Below are 21,044 nucleotides of genomic sequence, written 5' to 3' on the forward strand. Positions count from 1 at the left end.
AGTGTAATGTGTACAACCACAGTATGACATCTTTTGGCAGTATCTATTAAGACTGGCTATGTTCATACTCAACAATTCCACTTATGTAAATATAAACACTATGTAGATGTGCATATATATATATATATAAAGATTTGAAAATTTATATTTGCATATATATAGATATTTATTGCATATGCACATGCATAAAGAACTGCTGATATATAAACAGCTGAGTTTACGAATTCATTGTTAAGTTCTTACAATGAAATACATACAACAATTAAAAAAAAAGATCCAATTAATCCATATACAACAACATGGATAAGTCTCCTACATATAACACTCAACAGAAGTTGGACACAAAAGAGTACATGCTTTTTGATTCCTTTAATAGAAAATTCAAGACGGGGCAAACTAATCCTTGTGATAGAAGCCAGAATAATGGTTATTTGGGAAAGATGAGCACTGAGGAAGAGCATGGGGAAGCTTCTGATGTGCTGTATCTTATTTGAATGCTATTAATGTGTGTTCACTTTGTAAAGATTCATTGAAGTGAATAATTACTACTGAGCACTTTATATATATATGTAGTAATATATAAATATATGTCTTTCAATAAAAAGTCTAGATGGTGTGAAAAAATTGTTGCAAAAAAGACCTTCCAGGGGAGTCGGGCAGGGGGATGGGTTAAGTAGGTGATGGCTATCAAGGAGGGCACTCTTTGTAATGGGCACTGGGTGTTGTATATAAGTGATGAATCACTCAATTCTATTCCTGAAGCTAATATTACACTATATGTTAGCTGGCTGGAATTTAAATAAAAACTTGGAGATTTAAAAAAGGAGAAGAAAAAAAGGACTTCCAGCAACATAAACTATAGGCCTTAGGGCTTTATTGGTGAGTTTTTTTCAAATATCTAAGGAAGAAATAATGCCTTAAAGGGAAACAAATCTATGGAACACAATCAGGTGGCTTTATGAGTCTATTGTAAGTTTGATACCAAAACCTCATAAGGACATGAGAAAAATATTTCATTTTTTTTCTCACGGGAGAAATGAAATGGGAAAAATATTACACGGGATATTTAAATCACGGGAAAAATATTACAGTCTGATCTCTCTAAAAAACATTAGGAATGGGGTGATAAAAGTGTTCTAGAATGAGTGGTGCTGGTCGCACAACCTTACGAATATACTAAAAATCATTACAGTGTATCCTTTAAAAGAGTAAATTTATGATATGTAAATTATATCTCAAAAACATCTAAAATACATTACAAAAGCACGTTAAACAACATACAAAAATTATAAAATATTTTGTCAAGTTGATGTATTCCAAGAATATAAAATTGGAATTCAAAATCAGTTTGTCTTTCAAAAAGAAATTAAAACTATTCATTACATTAAGAGAGTAATGGAGAGGGGCACCTGGGTGGCTCAGTCGGTTGAGCATCCGACTTCAGCTCAGGTCATGATCTTGCAGCTTGTGGGTTCGAGCCCCGCGTCGGGCTCTGTGCTGACAGCTCAGAGCCTGGAGCCTGTTTTGGATTCTGTGTCTCCCTCTCTCTCTGTCCCAACCCACTCACATTCTGTCTCTGTCTCTCTCAAAAAGAAATAAATAAAAAAAAAAAAGAGAGAGAGAGTAATGGAGAAACAGATATGATTGTTCACTATATGTAGCCAATGTGTTTGGTAAACTTTATGGTTTAATGATAAAAAAAATTCTTAGCAATGAAGAATATTGTAAGGGAATTTTCTTAATCTAAAAATGGGTATCTACAAAAGCCTACAGCAAATATTGGTTAGTGGTGAAATATTTCAATCTTTCCCTTTGAGATGGGGAACAAGACAAAGATACCTTCATCAAGATTTTATTGGGGGTCCTATCTAGTATAAGAAAAAAAGAGAGAAGGAAGACAAGAAGGGAGGGAGGAAGGGAGGAAGCAAGTAGGAGGGAAGGAAGGAAGGAAGGAAGGAAGGAAGGAAGGAAGGAAGGAAAAGCAAGCTGGTTGGTTGCTTGCTTCCAAGTGCTTTGGAGAACTTAAGAGAAAGAAAATGCTCTAAATTCCTGTTCAAAGTCTGGTTCTGAAAGCTTCTCTACCTGCCCTAAAAGAAATACTTGTAGGGCACCTAGGTGGCTCGGTCAGTTGAGTGTCTGACTCTTGATTTGGGCTAAGGTCATGATCTCAAGGTTGGTGTGATAGAGCCCGCTTCATGCTCTGCGCTGACAGCGTTCTCTCTCCCTCTCCCTCTCTCTCTGCTCCTCCCCAGCTCCCACATTCACTGTCTCTCCTCTCTCTCTCTCCCAAAATAAATAAATAAACTTAAAAAGAAAAAAGAAAAGAAAAACACTTGCATTCCGTAGCCACAGAGCCAAAATTTCTGAAGCACAAATCTAACATCTAATCAATCCCGTAGCTGGATTCCATGACAAACTGAATTCACGACAGGGTCTCTTATGTTAAAGTTTGAGAACTGATTGGAAGGAGGACTCTGAAAATTGGGATGGAGATATATGGACAGATTCGAGCAAAGCTGAATACCTTGAACCTGGGAGTTCTGCTGAGTCTCCTTTGCTAGGGGAAACAGGCCCTCCTCCCCTGTCTGAGGGGGTCCTCCCTTCTCTAAAGAAACTGTAATGATCTCTCGTGAGGCAGCTGCCCTGATAGGATTGCCAGAGAAAATATAGAATGTCCAGTTAAATTTGAATTTCAGAAAAACATTGAAAAAACTCTAAGGGTAAGTGTATCCCCAATATCGCAAGGCACATAGTTAGAATACAAAAGTATTTGTTGCTTATTTGAAATTTGAGTTTAACTGAACATCGTGTATTTTTATTTACTAAATCGGGCAGCCCTAATTTCAGGGACTGCTGATCTTCCTCCGGACCTACCCCTACTACTTCACATTGTTTCTGGTCCTTAAACCTGATTTAAGTCCTGGCAGACCTGGAAGTACAGGATGGGGTGGGGAGTACAAGTTATGACCTACAAGAAGGTGCAGAACACCAGAAATGAGACTGTGAATTCAGCGGGTCAGAGTCTGGCCTCTGCTGAACGAAGCTGAAATACCAGAGCCTTTTCAGGATACTATTGAGAAAGCAATTCTATGATTTGGGGTTTACGAATGCCAGAGTGGATTTATGTAGTATCTGTTTGTCAACTCCCCACCAATGTGCACAGGGGTGGGGTGTTGAAAGAGAGAACTTTTAGGGGAACTTGGGGGGATCAGTCAGTTGAGCATCCAACTTGGGCTCAGGTCCGGATCTCGCGGTTTGTGGGTTCAAGCCCCGCGTTGGGCTCTGTACTGACAGCTCAGAGCCTGGAGTCTGCTTCCGATTCTGTGTCTCCCGCTCTCTGTGCCCCTCCCAAGCCCATGCTCTGTCTCTCAATAATAAATAAGTGTTAAAAAAATAAAAAATAAAAAAAAAAAGAGAGAACATTTATCTTTTCACCCAAGGCTTTGAGTAATACATTCATGAAGAATATTCAGTAACCTTGAAAAACATCTATGGTGCTTATTCTCTGTAGGCTGGGAATGACATTGGGATTTAGTTATGGAATTGTCTTCCCTGAATTTAATGGTGACGGAACGACCTCAGGATGGTAGGCGTCAAGTGGCAGCACTCGAGGGCCAGAGGGCCAGAGACAATTGAAACAGAAATGAGAATGATTTGCCTGCAGAAATCGTTGCTCCTGGCTGATTGATTGTAGAATCTCTAAAACCGAAATAGAAGAATAACAGACTAAAGTGTTATTAGATGGGTAGAAGCAGAAAAGATCTAGGTTTGACTTGAATCACTGAAAAAAAAAAAGTTATGGTTATTCACCAACCAATGCCCAGACTTGAGAGCCAGTTTATGGACCTAGGGCAGTTTGAATAAATAGGAGACTGGATCTTCTTGAGAAAGCATGCGGCTACACGGTCAAAATGTATACCAGAAGTTTCCTCCCACTTTCACCAAGGAGGCAGAAAGCCATTCACCAAGGTTTAGATACAGAAAAGGTTACAGATTTAGAAACAGAGATGAAAATACAGGAATAGATATAGGTGTGTTACCTTTAAATAAAGAGATCTAGCCAGAGTACTGTCCTTGTCACCTAATTTTTTCACATAAAATACATAATTAACATCTTTACATGTCATGAAGTACTTTTCCATGACATCTTTTTTTTAATGCTTATTTATTGTTGAGATAGAGAGAGAGAGAGAAAGAGTTGGGAAGGGGCAGAGAGAGAGGAGACACAGAATCTGAAGCAGGCTCCAGGCTCTGAGCTGTCAGCACAGAGCCCGATGGAGAGGCTCAAACCCACAAACTGTAAGATCATGACCTGAGCTGAAGTCCCAAGCTTAACCAGCTGAGCCACCCAGATGACCCCCCACCCCCTTTTTTTAATGGCTGAATAATATTCTGGTGCATGGCTGGTATTTCTTCTAACTCTGATTTTATGTTTCTTAGGGAATTATCCATAGTTATTTTTTTTTAATGTTTATTTATTTTTGAGACAGAGAGTGACAGAGCATGAATGGGGGAGGGTCAGAGAGAGAGGGAGACACAGAATCTCAAACAGGCTCCAGGCTCAGAGCTGTCAGCACAGAGCCCGATGAGGGGCTCGAACTCACGGACCGCGAGATCATGACCTGAGCCGAAGTCGGCCGCTTAACCGACTGAGCCACCCAGGCGCCCCTCTCCATAGTCATTTTAACATGACTCCTTCCAGTACTTTCCAGACCATGATTTCAAACATTTAGGTTACTTTAACATTTTTGCCATTATAAAGAATGCAGCAGTGAAACATTTACAGTGAACCCCTAGTAAAAGTCTGTGTTTATTTCCCAAGCATAAGTTCTAAGAACTGGGTCAAAATAGATGCCCACTTTTGAGGGTCACAGTACATGGTACCCTTCAAGAGGTTTTGTGTAACTCTAGGTACATGAAAGTGTTGATTCATACACAGCTTCACCAACCTTCGAGAGTAACACTTAAAAAAAAATCTTCACTAATTTGCCAAGCAGAATGATTGTTATACTGGGGGTGGTACAGTCAACATAATTCCAAATTATTTGAAGTAAAAATAAAGTTTGAAGGCTTTTCTGCATTTAAGTCCCCAGATTCAGAAAAGGTACATCCTGGGATAAGGAAACATTTAAGGAAACAGTTGCCAGAAACCCCCTAGGGATTGAGGGACAGAATGCACAAAAGGAATTCAATTAAGATTTTTACAACTCCAGGAGGAAACTTAGAATCCACTGGTGAAGGTAACAGGAAAGAATATCTCAACTCACTTTCACAAATAGGTGGGTTGTTATCCCAGACGACAGTATTGCCCGAGATGAGGCACGTGCTAGAGGGCTGACCAATGAGTCGGTATCTAAAGATAAAGAAGAATGAATGTTATATTCCCTGTTCATTTTCCTACTTATATTGCTACTTACTAGAGATCGCAATCTTGGAGAATTCAGAAGGACAATTTCCATTTGTCATAGTACTATCACTTTCCCAAAGTTTATGTCTTCATTTGGGCTTTAAATTTTTTTCTTCATGCCTTCTCAACTAAATGGGCTCTCTCTACTTTAAGCCACGCTTTTGTAGAAACCTACAGTATTTAAGATTCATCAACCTCAAACCAAAGGAAATCCAAACAGAACAACAAAAGTCCAACACTGATTTCATATTTAAAATGGTCAAGGCAGAAATTCTCACTTAGTATGCCACAAACTATTCCAAGCGTTCCATAAATGTGGAATATCTCCCCCATTGATAATCTCTTGCAAAACTATAGTAGAATATTACAACCAGGACATTGGCATAGGTATGATCTGCCAGTTTGGTTCAAATTTCCTCAGTTTTATTTGTGCTAATTTGTGTGAGGGGTGCATGTGTATTTACATCTATGCAATTTTTTTTTTTATACAGACTATTTTTAAGAGGAGATTCAAGTTTACAGAAATATTGACCAGAAGGTACAGGGATTTACCATATACTCCCTTTCCACACACATGCACAACCTCCCACATTACCAACATCCCCCACCAGAATGGTACAATTTGTTGCAATTGATGAAGCTACGTGGACACATCATTATCATCTCAAGTCCATAGTTTACATCAGGGTGCACTCTTGGTGTTGGACATTCTATGGGCTTGGACAAATGTAAAATGACATGTATCCAAAGAGTCGGACGCTCACCCAATTGAGCCACCCAGGCGCGCCCCCCCACCCCCGTGTTGTTTTAGTTTGCATTCTCCTAATGGCTAATGAAGCTGAATATATGTTCATGTACTTACATCGCATATTCTCTTCAATGACATGTCCATTCATGTCCATTCTGGATTCAATAGTATGCCTCTAAATTTACGTCCTGAAACCCCAGAAACTGACTTTATTTGGAAATAAGTTTGTGGCGGATGTAACAGAGTTAGGATGAGGTCACACTGGATTAGCGGGGGCCCTACTCCAATGACTGGTGTCCTCAAAGGAAGAAGAAAGTTTGGACAAAGAGACACACAGAGGGAAGACAAAGGTAACACATACAGAGGCAAAGTCCTGTGAGGCAAAGCCAGACAGAGGCAGAGATGGAGAGATGTGTTTATAGCCAAGTGATGCCAAGGACTGCTGGTAACCACCAGAAGCTAGGGGAAAAGCATGGAATAAATTCTTCCTTAGAGCCTCCAGTAGGAACCAACCTGCTTACACCTTGATTTCAGACTTGTTCAATTCCATCCCTAACTTGCTGTGAGTTTTTACCATGATTTGTTATTGGACTTTGTCAACTGCAATTTCTGGGACCGTTGATATGAGCATATATGTTTTCTACTTTGAGCATACAAATTAATATGAGCTTGGGTGGATCAGTCGATTAAGTGTCTGACTCAATTTCAGCTCAGGTCATGATCTCACAGTTCACCAGCTAGAACCCACATCGGGCTCTATGCTAACAGTGTGGAGCCCACTCGGGATTCTCTCTCTCCGTCTTCCTCTGCCCCTCTTCCGCTCTCTCTCTTAAAATACATACATAAAACACTTCTAAAATATTAAAAATTTTTTCCTCTTTAGCCTGTTAATATAGTTGATTATGTTGATCGATTTTTGGATGTTGAATCTGTCTTGCATACCCGGAGTAGTTTCCACTGTGGTCACTGTAGGCAATTTTTGTAATGCCTTACTGGGTTTGATTTGCTAACATTTTATAGACGGTAAAAAAACTTCAATAAAGTATTAACAAATCAAACCCAACAGTACATAAAAAGAATCATATACAATAGCCAACTGGGATTTATTCCAGGTATGCGATTAATATTTTTAAAGACATGGAGTTCACAGTTAATAAGTTCTTTTCTTTCGTATTTGGAAAAGGTGTGCCACTTCCTTCTTGCCTCCATATTTTCAGATAGTAAACCCACTGCCATTCAAATTGTGTTCCCCTATAGGTAGTGTGTCCTTTCTCTTTGCTTGCCTTTAAGATTTTTCTCAAGGGAATTTGTAATTACTTATTGAAGCGATTTTATGAAGGCTGCTTTAAAATCTTCGTTAGATAGTTCCAACATCTGACTCATCTTGGCATTGGCATCCTTACTGGTATTGATTATCCCTTCTCAGTCAAGCTGCCATTTCCCTGGTTCTTGATGTGACACGTGATTTTTCTCTTGGATCCTAACACTTGGGATATTGTGTTAAGCGACTCTTGCTCTTAGTGAAATCAAGTTTAGCACGTAACCGCTCTCTTTAGGGTAGTGTGTAGATTCTGGCCTATTTTTGTGGGCTTTAGTTCCAACGACAATTGCATTTTCCAGTCTTGCAGGGCTATTCTGGTCGGCTTCATTCTCCTGGCTCCGCATCCCTGCTGACACTGCCTGGGACAGCGGAGGCGCTTCTCTGACCTGCCTGGTACCACTAGGTGAGGCGTGAGAGATGTTCAACCCTTGCATGGAGAGCAACCTCCCTGGCCTGTTCTCTGGCTATCTGGGGAGGGGGAGCTCCCCCTTCGTTTTGTGTTGTGGCCACCAGGGGAGGGAAGCCCCTATCTAGGCTGCATTTTGCTGCTGGGTGGAGAACCAGGAGTCATGGGTCTGGGAGGCTCTCTCCTACTGCATGGAGGAGGAGGAAACCCCGAACCTGGTTCCCTTTCTGCTGCTGGGTTGAAGTCTAGGTCTCGCCAACTGGGCTCCGTTGACGCCGTCACCACCGGCAGAAGAGAGCTCACTGCTGCTGGCTGGTGTGGGGCATTAGATAAAATTGTCATTGGGACTGAAGCCCAGGTTCTACCATTGATACAGCTGCTGGTGACCTGGGGACATGCTGCTTCTCAGGGCTTCTCCGAGAAGGAGAGACGCTCCCCTGACCCCATCCCTGATTTCTGCTTATGCTGCTAAGCTGGGCAGATTGGACCACTATTGCCATCAACATGTCTCCCCACCACCTCCCCACTAAGCTTCCCTTTTCCCAGCCCTTTGACCAGAGAAAAGGCTTCTCTCTCCCTCTCTTCCTGCCTGCTGAATATTCAGGGTTGTGTTCCTTCCAAGCACCCAGTCTTGGAGATAAAAAGGAAATCCAGGGACCTCACTACGGGGTCACTCTTTAAGTTTTATAGTCCTCCAGCCCATCTCCTTTCCACCTTTTGTGGTCCTTTCATGGTTACGTGTTGAACAGTTTCCAGGGTATTTAGCTACATAGAGAGACGCCGAGAAAAGTGAGTCTGCCCATCGTGTCCTGGAACTGGAAGTTCTTGCAATCGACACAAGTTTTAATGCTCTTGGAAGATATGGAAGTATTAAATGGGTATGCACCTAATTACACAGCCTCAAATATATAAAACAAAACCCAGAAATACAAGAGGAAATTGGGAAAAAAATTGATAGATCAAGCCTGCTTTAGAAAAGAAACGCACTCTGCTCATTTTATGAGGATAAATTGGTTATAAAGCCAGACAAGGACAGCATGAGAATGGGAAATTATGAGGCCTATCATACTTATGAGAATAGAAAGGAAAAAAATCTGAAATAAAATATTATAAAACAGATCTAGCAGTATATAGAAAATATTTATTATACTTCCAGACTGAGTTGGGTTCCTCCAACATTTCAGGTTTGATCTGTTAGCGCAATTCATGACATGCATTCCTCCTCCTTCACTCTTTTGTATTTGGTTATTCAGTTGCCCCAGGCCCAGTTGTTGAAAAGATTCTTCTTTTCCCTTTGAACAGTCTTGGTGCCTTGGTGCAAAATAGTCGATGATAAATGTATGGTTTTACTTCTGGATTCCCAATTCTGTTCTATTGATCTGTACATCTGTCCTTATGTCAGTATCACACATTCTTGATTGCTGTAGGTTTATAGTAAGTTTTGAAATTGAGAAGTTCTGCTTTTTCAATATTTTTTTTGACTGTATGGGTGCCTTGCACTTCCATAAGAATTTCAGGATCAACTTGTCGATTTCTGCAAAAGGATGCCGGAATTTATAGGGATTGTATTAAATCTGCAGGTCAATTTGGTGAAGTCAATATTCTGTAATTCTATAATATTCAATATTATTATAACACTAGCAATATTAAGTCATCCAATCTATGAATATAGAATATATTTCCATTTATGTAGATCCTCTTTCATTTTGTTTTCCAAAATATTTCATAATCTTCAGTGTATAATTTTATACTTCTTTGGTGCAGTTTATTTCTGAGTGATTTTATTATTTTTTTTTTAATTTTTTTTTTCAACGTTTATTTATTTTTGGGACAGAGAGAGACAGAGCATGAACGGGGGAGGGGCAGAGAGAGAGGGAGACACAGAATCGGAAACAGGCTCCAGGCTCTGAGCCATCAGCCCAGAGCCCGACGCGGGGCTCGAACTCCCGGACCGCGAGATCGTGACCTGGCTGAAGTTGGACGCTTAACCGACTGCGCCACCCAGGCGCCCCATTATTTTTTTGATGTTATTGTAAGTGGAATTGGTTTCTTAACTTCATTCTCAGATTGATTATTGCTAGAGTATAGAAATGCAATTTAATTTTGTGTATTGGTCTGATATCCTGAATCTTGTTGAACTATTTATTAGCTGTAATAGGTTTTTTGGGGTGTGTGTGTGTGTGTGTGTGTGTACATTCCTTAGGATTTTCTATACAAAACACATCATTTTCAAACAGTTATTTATTTAAATTTTTTAATGTTTGTTTATTTGAGAGAGAGAGTGAGAGAGAGTGAGCAGGGGAAGGACAGAGAGAGGGGGAGACACAGAATCCGAAGCAGGCTCCAGGCTCTGAGCTGTCAGCACAGAGTCCAATGTGGGGCTCAAACCCATGAACTGTGAGATCATGACCTGAGCTGAAGTCAGATTCTTAACTGACTGAGCCACCCAGGTGCCCCCAAACAGAAACTGTTTTAATCCTTCCTTCCAATTTGGATGCCTTTTGCTTCTTTTTCTTGATTAATTGTCCTGGCTTGAACCTCCAGTACAATGTTGATTAGAAGTGGTAAGAAGTTTTCAATAACTTTTAATTTATATTAAAATCGTGTGTGATGTGTGTGTGTGTGTGTGTGTGTGTGTGTGTGTGTGTGTGTTATAAAACTACATTTCTTAGCTGTGGATCATGATAAGAGAAGTTTGAAAACCACTGTCCTAAGGAAACTTTGGTACATGTGCGCTAGGAGGCATGTATATTCATATCAGGAATGCCTAGAGTAGCCAAAACAAAACAAAACAAAGTAAAACAAACTGGCAACAATCCAAATATAACAAGCAAGAAAAAATAAATTGTGGCATACCCACATAAGGAAATACTCTCCCAAGTGAAAATGAATTAACCACAACCACATAGATAATTGGCAGAAACAAACTGTTAAATAGAAAAGCCAGTTGAAGAGAAGTACATAGCGTTATCATGCCAGTGACATAAAGCTTAAACTAGGGAAAGCTAAATAGAAACTGACTTGGAGTATGTATGGGAGAGAAGGGGAACAAATGGAAGGGAACAAACCACACAAAATTCGGGATGGTCGTTACTTCCACACAGATGTTGGAGGTAGAAGGGGAATTGGAAAAGGCACATAGGAGGCTTCCAAGGTACTAGCAATGTTTCTTAAGGTAGGTGGTGTATACGCCAAAGTTCATTTTATTGTTATTGCTTATGCTACAGTAAATGTATTTTAAGTGAGCAATAAAGAATAAAAACAAAGCAAAAGTTAAGATCTATGGTAAAGCAGTCTACTTCTTTCCTGAATTGGTTGTCTCCCTTCAGGATAAGCCAAGAATATGCCCACAGCAAGATTTCTGCACTGTGTGCATTTCTGGAGAGGTGCTCTAACAATTGAAATTTGCCTGTCTACCATACAGCTCCATCATCCCAAACAAATCATTCTTTCCCACTTCTCAGTCCAACATCTCTAGTTCTTGGCGCTTTGGGGCAAGAATAGATGCGTGGATCAACTAATGTTTGTTCCATTTGCTTCTTTAGAGAGCTGGTCCTTCCCATTTAATGAATGTTTCGCTTGGTTTTAGGTACATTAATTGGTTGTGCAGTAGGCATCTTTCTTCTCCACCCCCAGGTTTCTAGCACGGATATAGGTTTTTTCCTATTTTTCCAATATTTGTTTAGTCATTTCAGGCAGAGTTGAATGTCTGGATTCAAGCCACCACTTCTATTTAGAAATCTTATTGCTGGTTTTTTAACCTCTTTTTAAAAAAATTTATTTTGAGAGAGAGAGAGAGAGAGAGAGAGAGCAGGGGAGGGGCAGAGAGAGAGAGAGAGAGGGTGAGAGAGAGAATCTCAAACAGGCTTTTCAGCATCAGAGCAGAGCCCGAGGCAGAGCTCGGACTCATGATATCGGGATCATGACCTGAGCCAAAACCAAGAGTCAGAAGCTTAACCAACTGAGCCACCCGGGCACCTCTCTTATTGCTATGTTTTTAATAGGCAGGTAGACTTTCTAAGACTATTGCTTAGAGATTGGTGCTACAATTCTGGAACTGTCCTCCCAAACAGTGATGCTTGGCACTAGACTCACCCTTCATTACAAGCATAATTAACAGTTGATCCAAACTTGGTGTCTCCGTTTATGGTCATTCTGCCATTTATGAGTTCTGGAGGAGTTCCACATGATTTACCTATGGGAAAGAAGTAGAATTTGGAGACTGGACATCGAACACTCCAAACTTCTCTTAGTAAGTACATAAGATCCCAACGGGCTGTCCCAACCTTTACTGAAAAGCAATTGTAGTTCCAAGGCTTTTGCCCCCTGGAAGACACTTACAAGACTGCCTTAGGACCAGCCACCCACTAAGCACCACTTTCAAAAAGAGCCTCCCTCCAGATCTACCTCATCCTCATACTGTGCCTCCCAGAAAAATGTAAACTTCCCTTATTCCCAAAGTGTTCACTTTGTAATTCAACCAGTGTAAATCAGGGTCTCGAAGTGTGGGATTTTCTCCCCGCCTACACTTCTCTTTCCTTTCCCAAGTCACTCGTTACTCAGTTTCAGTGGTGACAACGGGGAACCCCTACTGAATGGAGGTTTTCCCTCAGTCATGCCTTGTGATAGTCATTTCTCATGAATCGAACTTGTAATGAAGGTGTCAGGAAATCAAAGCAATAGGAAGATAGGACGCAAAGAATAACTCTCACATCTGCAATCCCTTTTAGGCAAACTTATTAAGTCATATGCATCTTGGTTCCAAAACCTGAACAATTGAATCAGCTCTTATGGACGTTTAACTGACACAGTGGAATTCTCAGTCTAAAGGTACTTACGTTCACATTTGTTTTCAGCACTTGACCAGGTCAAGTTCTCTTGGCAGGTGATACGGAACTGTTTCTTGTAGTAACCAGGGCGGCATATGTAGTTCAAAGATGCCCCAATGGGAAACTCAAACTTCTCAATCGGTTCTGTAGGCCTGGCAAACGGGAGCTGTGCCGGGGCTTTGCAATTACCTGGAGACCAAGACCACAGTGGCATCAGAGTTAATGGAGAAACTTCTACTCTGCTGTCTGTTTTTCTCCAATAAACTTCACGGATGTGATCAAAGAAAAAGAATACTGTAATTATGGTAAAATGATTGCTTCCCTTAGTAGCGATCTTAGATATGAACTTTTTAAATCAGCATCTACTCACTTAGAAAGTCGTTGCTATTTTGAAGGCAATTAAGAGTTAAATATATATATGTGTGTATGTGTATGTATATATATGTGTGTGTGTGTATATATATGTGTGTGTGTGTGTGTGTGTGTATGTATTTAAATACTAGACTCAGCTATCTCCCCTTCAGGCCTAATAGGTTTAAGTTAAGGTAATAAAAATAATATTTACAGTCAAACAGTATGTAATCAAGAAGAAATACCTGTTGGAAAAATATCATTTTATTCTAGGTTTGGAAATCTGTCGGTTTTGTTTTTTCAAATTTTTAATTTTTATTATTTAAAAATTTTTTAAATTTTTATTTATTTTTGGGAGAGGGAGAGCTCCTGTGGGGCAGGGGCAGAGAGAGGGCAACAAACAATCCAAAGGGAACCTGCACTGACAGCAGTGAACCCGATGTGGGGCTTGAACTTGCAAACTGTGAGATCGTGACCTGAACTGAAGTTGGTTCATTAAGCTTGTGGTAATTTGTAACAGGAGTAATAAGAAACTAATACAAAATATAATGGTGTATAGTGTTAGGAACTGGATTCATATCGATCTGGACTTGAACTTCTACTTACTAGCTGTGAGGCAAAAGTAAAAATGCAAATATGGATAATAACCCAAATAAAAAAGAATGTATGAATCCTCACTAGAGAAAGCTTGACCTAGCTTCCTTTTCCTCCTTCATTTCCAATCCCTCAAATTATTTATCCTATTTATCCTATAATAAATAAGTTATCCTATTTGTCCTATAATAAATATATTAACGTGAACTCCATAAACTCAAGATCTACTCTAATTTATTAAAAAAAAACCTCTTCCGCATAGCTTTACAGTATATTAAATACAATAACTGAAAAGTATTTGGAGTATTCAATTTGATGACTTTTGACACACGTATGCCCCATGAAACTATTACCGCAATGGAAATAACAAACACTTCCATCAGGCTCCCTCTAGTTTCCTCACGTCCCTTTGTAATGCATCCATCTCTCCACCTCCTCCTCTAGGTGATCTCTGACCTGCTTCCTCTTACAACAGACTGATTTGACCTTCTAGAATTTCATATAAACCACATCACTCAGTTGGTACTTTTTTTTTTTCTTTTCTTTTGGCCTAGCTTTTACACAGAAAGCTTATTTTGAGATTTATCCGGGTTGTTGCATTTAAAAAAAAATTATTTCTTTTTGCTCGGTAATATTCAGTTGTACAAATATACTTAATTTAGTTCATCTCTTTAGCTGCTGGAGGTTATTTGGATTGTTTCCAGTTGTGGGCTATTACAAGTGAAGCCACTGTGAAAATTCTATAGAAGTCTTTGTGTGGTCGCATGCTTTCACATATCTTGAGTAAATACATAGGGGTAAAATGCTCAGTCGTATGACACATCTGTGTTTAACTTTTTTTTTTTTTTAATTTTTTTTTTCAACGTTTATTTATTTTTGGGACAGAGAGAGACAGAACATGAACGGGGGAGGGGCAGAGAGAGAGGGAGACACAGAATCGGAAACTGGCTCCAGGCTCTGAGCCATCAGCCCAGAGCCCGACGCGGGGCTCGAACTCCCGGACCGCGAGATCGTGACCTGGCTGAAGTCGGACACTTAACCGACTGCGCCACCCAGGCGCCCCTGTGTTTAACTTTTTAAGAAACTGCCAAACTGTTTTCCAAAGGAGTTGGAAGTCATTCCAGTTAGTTCATCTTATTGCCAACACTGTATGCTCAATTTTTAACATTTTAGCTATTCTAGTGGGTGTATACAATCATCTCGCTGTGGTTTTGTCTTGGGTGACCCAGTCCACATTGAAATACTCCCAATCCAAACTTTCCATTCAAGGCAGATTGATTTATTCTGTGCTAGAAAAACAATTTACGTATTACTTCCATGCCTCTGTTCAAACATGAACTGTCAACCTGGGTCACACTCTGGTCTCCAGTCTGCAGATTCTACTCTTTTATGAAAAGATCTGCAAATGTCTGCAAATGTTTTATTAAAACACCTTCATCAGTTAAGGCAAAAAAGCATGCATTAAAAAAATAATGTATTTATATTTAATATTTTAAAATATTTATATATTTTATAATATTAGTATATACTACATATTATATTTGGTATATTATATAATCTAATGTAATATATAATATTATGTATTATAATATATAGTTTGGAATATTATGTTATATATAACATATTAATTTATTATATTATAATATATAATATATACTATATCTATTATACAGATTAATGTGTATTATAAATTACTTATAAACTATATATACAAACTATAACAACTTAATACTACACATTAAATTATATTCATATTATACAGCTTAATAAATTTCACATGCATATGATGTAATTATATATGTTAATTATATAACAAATTGTAATGTCATGTTATATATATATAAATATAACATAATTTATATAACATTGTTATATAAAAGAACTATATCACATATATTATATATTAAAATAGTAAATATATTTAAATATATGTGATAATTTTATATTTATAAAACTATACAATATCACATGTTATACATAAATAGAAATTTTAAAATACACGGTAGAGATGAAATAAACATTTTAAATGCTTTGCTAATCATGATGACTTAATATGATCATTAATTAATGTCTAAAGGGACAAAATAGTCACAATGAGTTTCTCTGTTCACAAGGTGGATGTTCATTTCAAGTAGTCTTGACATTTTCTCGTTTTTTTAATTTTGTGAACTTCTGGTCACTTGTGATTAGACTGACAATGTTTCTTCCTCTTAGCGTCTCTGACAAAGAGCTTGGATATGTGTGTGCCTGCGTGTGTCTGTGTGAGCATGTCTGCGTGTGTCCATGCGTGGAAGGGATTGTCTTGTTTGCTTAAGTTGGCCTTATTAGAATTACCTTCATTCTGTTTCTATGTGGAAACACTTCGAAGTTACTTGTGCGATCACAGAGGTTATATTAGATAAAACGAGGTAATATAAACCATCAACCTGCTCATCTGAACACATTTAAACTGAATTAGGTGACAATTCACAGAAAGCCACTGGAGTGGCCATCTTTTCTACCTTGCGTCTTTACACAGCACGGCAACAGAGTGAGATCTGCCCCAAGGACCAGGTGAGGGCGCCAGAGTCCGTCCTATGCTCCACACTGCCCTAGTACCCTGAGTGTGCTCCTGTGTAGGTGAAATAACTATCCGGGTGAATCCGCATGTCCAATTTGGATTCACTCCTTAAATGCTGCGAGCGCCATGCTCCTTGCCCTCTGCCTTCTCTGATCATCAAAGCTGAGATGTCCCCCTTTTGAGTCATGCTGTGGTCTTTAGGCTCTTGTCAGGGAAGGTCCTACTCATGGTTTCTCAGATCTACAGGGGCTTTTCAGGTTACAAAAAACACTGTCACATACACTACCTCATTTGATTTTCACAATAGTCCTCTCATATGGCAGGATGTCGACTATGTTCATTTTCTATGTATGGACACTGAAAGTCAGGGATGTGACTGGCTTGCTGGGCTCCAGGCCGACAGATAGTAAGTAGCGGCTGAAAAAACCAGAACCCAGGCCTCCTAATTAAGAAAAGTTCATAAAACTCCACCACACAGCTTCTACATGAATGCACCTTGGAGAAATAGCTCTCTCATAAAGTCCGAAGTGCTGTGCACACTGTCAGCATTCCATAAACATTTTCTTTACCTAAATTCCTTTGGCAAGTAAATTACTAAGCTGTTTCACATTTTCAGGTTATTATGATAACCTTAGTAAATATTTTTTTTTTGCAATTAACATTCCAGTAAGAAGAGACACAAATATACTCAAAAGGTTCACAAAAATTTCTACTCATTGACCACAGATTGCTTAATACACTTGGCTTGCTTCTCTTCTAGTAATAAAACTTTCGGCTTTATCACGTTTCTTCACCTGGTTGGTTACTTTAGGACGTCTATTAGTAATGACTTCAGTGGAAACCTGGTTTTCCTTTTTCCTTACTCTCTTCGACGGCACAAACAATGAACACACAATGTCTAGCGACAACAGAGAACAAAGTTACTTGGTCAAGAAGAGGCTGGACAAAAATAATTAAGACTCTCATTTCAACGGAGAGGTTTTACCAATGAGTCCAAGCAACTAAGACTTCTCAGAAAGCCAAAAATAAGAAGAGAAGGGTTCAAACTGAAAATGTTTACCTATTTAAAAGGAAGGAAGGAAGGGAAGATGCCACGTCAAAATTTCCCATCAGTTATAACAGGCTTTATTTTCTACTAAAACACATGACCACACTGCCACACTGTGATAACATCTCTACACTTCCCTTCTATCTGCGACTAGTGACTGAGGGTTCTGGAACTTCGCTGGCTCTTCCAACCCCCTGGGACTTCTTCACACGTTGGCGCTCAATAGGTGCACGTGGTGGTCTGGGGTGTGAGTGGGGCGCATCCAACCAGATGCAAGGCAGTTTACGGTGAAAACTCCACCCGCAGGACTCCTTGTCCAAACACCCTCACGCACAAAGTTCAGAAAGATTGGCTGGAGGAAAGAACTTAAGTGACAGGCTCTGTGTTAGACCCCTGGACACACTTCATGCCATTTAGGTAACAACACCACGAGGTAGAAATCCGGGTTCACACCACACAGAAAAGGAAACGGACTCGGGCAGGTGCAGGAACCTTCCTCACACTTAAGAACTTGCTAGGATTAGAACCCAAGTTGGTCGTATTTCCAGCCCCCCGTTTCTTGGCTGCAATCAGCACTACGCTCCTCTCTCGCCGGCCTTTGTTAACAGACAAAGGCAGAGAAATTTCCTGCTGCACCTGCTCTGCACCTGCTCGCACCTGCGCGCTCCCGGGCGCTGGCACAACACAAGCCCCGGCAGAGGGGATCACCCAGAGCCACCAGGGTCCGGGGATGGGCGGGGATCTCAGAGTCCCCCTGCCTTGTCGCCCCACCCAGCGCCCAGCCCCGAGTCTCACCCCAGGCCGCCGGCAGCTTGAGCAGCAGCAGAACCGCGAGGAGGGCTCCTCCGGAGCGGGAGAGAGGGGGCGCCGGCGGCCCGAGAGGCTGCGGGCTCCTCCGAGAAGAGGCTCCCATCCTCTCCAGGAAGAGGTGCGACCTCGAAGGAAAGCGCAGCAGAGAGCGCAGCGGGGAGATGAGAGGCAACGCGCTCGCTCCCAGCGCTGCGGAGTGTGGAGAGCGCAGCTGGGAGGGGCGGAAAGAAGACTTTGACCGCAGCTTCCCCTTAAGGGGCGAGGGCCTGTTTACTACTAATTTGCATCGTTTCTAACGAGTTTCGCTCCCACGACCACCATCGGGAGCCCTCCGCAGGAGCAAAAGCTGGTGATGCTTCGTTTCCTTGATGTCGTCCGCGTGGAGGCTGGGCGGCTCCGGATAAAGGCGGTGGAATCTTGCTGCTCAGCTTTCCAACGCCTCCGCATGACTTTTCCCCTGGTCAAGAATCCGCGTGAATAGGTCAGCAAACGAAATGCCTGCTCCTTGTGTGAAAGCCACCGTTTGGGGCACCATGTACAGTATGTAGGAAATACCAGGAACTAATTCCTTTAAGTTGAATTGAGAAATACCAAGCCACCGGAAAAATTTTTTTTTTAGCTGACCTAATCAGATTTACATTTTAAACATATAATTAATTGTCTATACGGCGGGGAGACTGGCTTGGAATAAGGCGATAGTGAATGGGGCTGACCAGCAAGGAGGTTTTGCCATCATCCAGGTGAGATTTGATGGTGGCCTTGACTGGAGGTAAAGTGGACAATTAAGAAACTGGAGGCAGAATGAACAGAATTTATTCATGCACTGGATTTTGGTTACTTCCTTTCTTAAAGTTAGTGCTGAGAAAGAGATTTAGCCTTGAATCCTGAATTAGCCTCGGGATTCAAAACGAGTGATGGTGCTATTTGTTGAAATGAACAAAAACGTGGGGGAAGGATGCATTTGGAGCAGGGGGTTAAGAATTCAAGGGTGAGAGAAATGGGTGTGTGTGATGGGTTGAATAATGACCCCAAAGATGCCCACATCCTAATCCCCAGACCAGTGACTATGTTATTTTAGGCGGCAAGAGGGGGTTTGCAAATGTGATTGATTTAAGGGCTTTGAGGTGGGAGATTACCCCGGATTATCCAGGTGGGCAGTGTTATCACACGGTTCCTTATGAAAGGGAGGCACTAGATCAGAGTGAGAGAAGGCAATGACCGGAGCAGAGACTGGAGAGGTGCTGCCATGAGCCGAACAGAATGACAGCCACCTCTAGATGCTGGAAAAGGCAGCACCTTGGTCTTAGCTCTGTAGGATTCATTTGGCCTCCTGACCTCCAGGCTGGTAAAAGAATACATCTGAGTCATTTCCAGCTACAAAGTAACTTGTTGCAGCACCAGTAGGAAACATACGGGAGAGAGAGGGTAACTTGATCAAGGGAGAGTGTGTTGGGGCACCCAGGTGGCTCAGCTGGTAAAGTGTCAGCCTTTGGCTCAGGTCATGACCTCACAGTTTGTGAGTTCAAGCCCCGCATCACTTTGGATCCTCTGCCCCTCCCCAGCTCACGTGCTCTCTCTCAAAAATAAGCTTTTTTTTTTTTTTTTTTAAAGAGAGAGTGTCAAAAGATTTTTTTTTTTTTTAAACCTGAGAAAGACTTGGGGGCATGAGACAGATGGAGTTTTAGTGAGAGCCAGGAAGTGTGAGAGTGTTCTAGGAAAATATTGGGAATATAGTTTGATTATGAAACCGGACTTCCAGAGATGTCCAGCAAGAGGCCTTTTGAAAAGGAAATGGGTGGCAGGGGGTCAAAACCTCAGGAATTGATGGCACTCTTAAGGGAGAACATGTATGTAGAATAAATTATAGGAAGATCAGGATGGAAACATTTAGATGTGGTTCACATGTGGTTCATGGTTTTTAATATTTTTGTGTATGGTGGACCCATTTGTCTCTTTGGCTGGGCCTTTGGACCCCTCCTCAGAATTATTTTTTCTTAATGTTCATTTATTTATTTTGAGAGAGTGTGTGAGGTGGGGAGAGGGAGAGAGAGAGAATCCCAAGCGTGCTCTGAGCTGTCAATGTGGAGCTTGTTGCAGGGCTTGATCTCAAGAACTGTGAGATCATGACCTAAGCCAAAATTGAGAGTTGGACACTTAGCCAACTGAGCCACCCAGGTGCCTCCAGAATTAATTTTTAATTTTTTAAAATGTTTATTTATATTGAGAGAGAGAGAGAGAGAGAGAGCAGGGGAGGGGCAGAGAGAGAAGGAGACACAGAATCCGAAGCAGGCTCCAGGCTCCGAGCTGTCAGCACAGAGCCCGATGTGAGACTTGAACTCACAAACCGTGAGATCATGACCTGAGCTGAAGTCGGACGCTTAACCGACTGAGCCACCCAGGTGGCCCTAGAATTGATCTTTTTAATGCACAAAATAGAATATCTAGGATTACAAAGGAAAGCGGCTATATTGAAATTTAGTTCTAGCCATAAACCTTTGGAGGTCTGTGGTCCCTAAGGACCCCAGATTTAAAAGTTAGTTAAAATAAGAGTCAGTTGTATGTAAAGCAAGAGTTGGAATGAGTTGCGTGGAGAGTGGAATAATTGCAACCGTCAAATGCTGTAGAGAAGGGAGGAGGATGGGGGGGGAAGATATAGTAGCAGATATTAGACCACCCATTACCACTTCCTTTTGCACTGATTTCCTGACATCTGCTCTCTCACCCCCTTTCTTGAAGGTCTAGTTCTCAGCTCAGAGCAGCCTTCTCTGCCGTTACTCCTGTTACCATCCCCATACTCACAGAAGCTAAGGAAGCTGTACAAGCCGGACACAAGTATTTGGGTGAAGTGACAGAGGTGGAGGGAGAGGAGGTTGACCCAGTTACCCTGTGATGCTTTCATCAGCTCCTAAGAGAAGGAGAATAGAGACAAAGGTAGAATAGATGGCTTGAGGTGCATGGACGGATAATTTG

General features: G+C 41.0%; 1 protein-coding gene across 1 annotated transcript in view; it reads right to left on the minus strand.

The window, feature by feature from the left end:
• The window catches only part of CR1L (complement C3b/C4b receptor 1 like), a 67,126-nt gene extending 47,643 nt beyond the window's left edge, over positions 1 to 19,483 (minus strand). The window contains 4 exon segments of the mRNA XM_043567840.1: positions 5,268 to 5,353; positions 11,978 to 12,077; positions 12,721 to 12,900; positions 18,060 to 19,483. Coding sequence (XP_043423775.1) covers positions 5,268 to 5,353; positions 11,978 to 12,077; positions 12,721 to 12,900; positions 18,060 to 18,177 — 484 coding nt within the window. The 5' untranslated portion in view covers positions 18,178 to 19,483.
• Positions 19,484 to 21,044: the final 1,561 nt, after the last annotated feature.

The sequence above is a fragment of the Prionailurus bengalensis genome, chromosome E4 (genome assembly GCF_016509475.1).
Source record: "Prionailurus bengalensis isolate Pbe53 chromosome E4, Fcat_Pben_1.1_paternal_pri, whole genome shotgun sequence".
Lineage (NCBI taxonomy): Eukaryota > Metazoa > Chordata > Mammalia > Carnivora > Felidae > Prionailurus > Prionailurus bengalensis.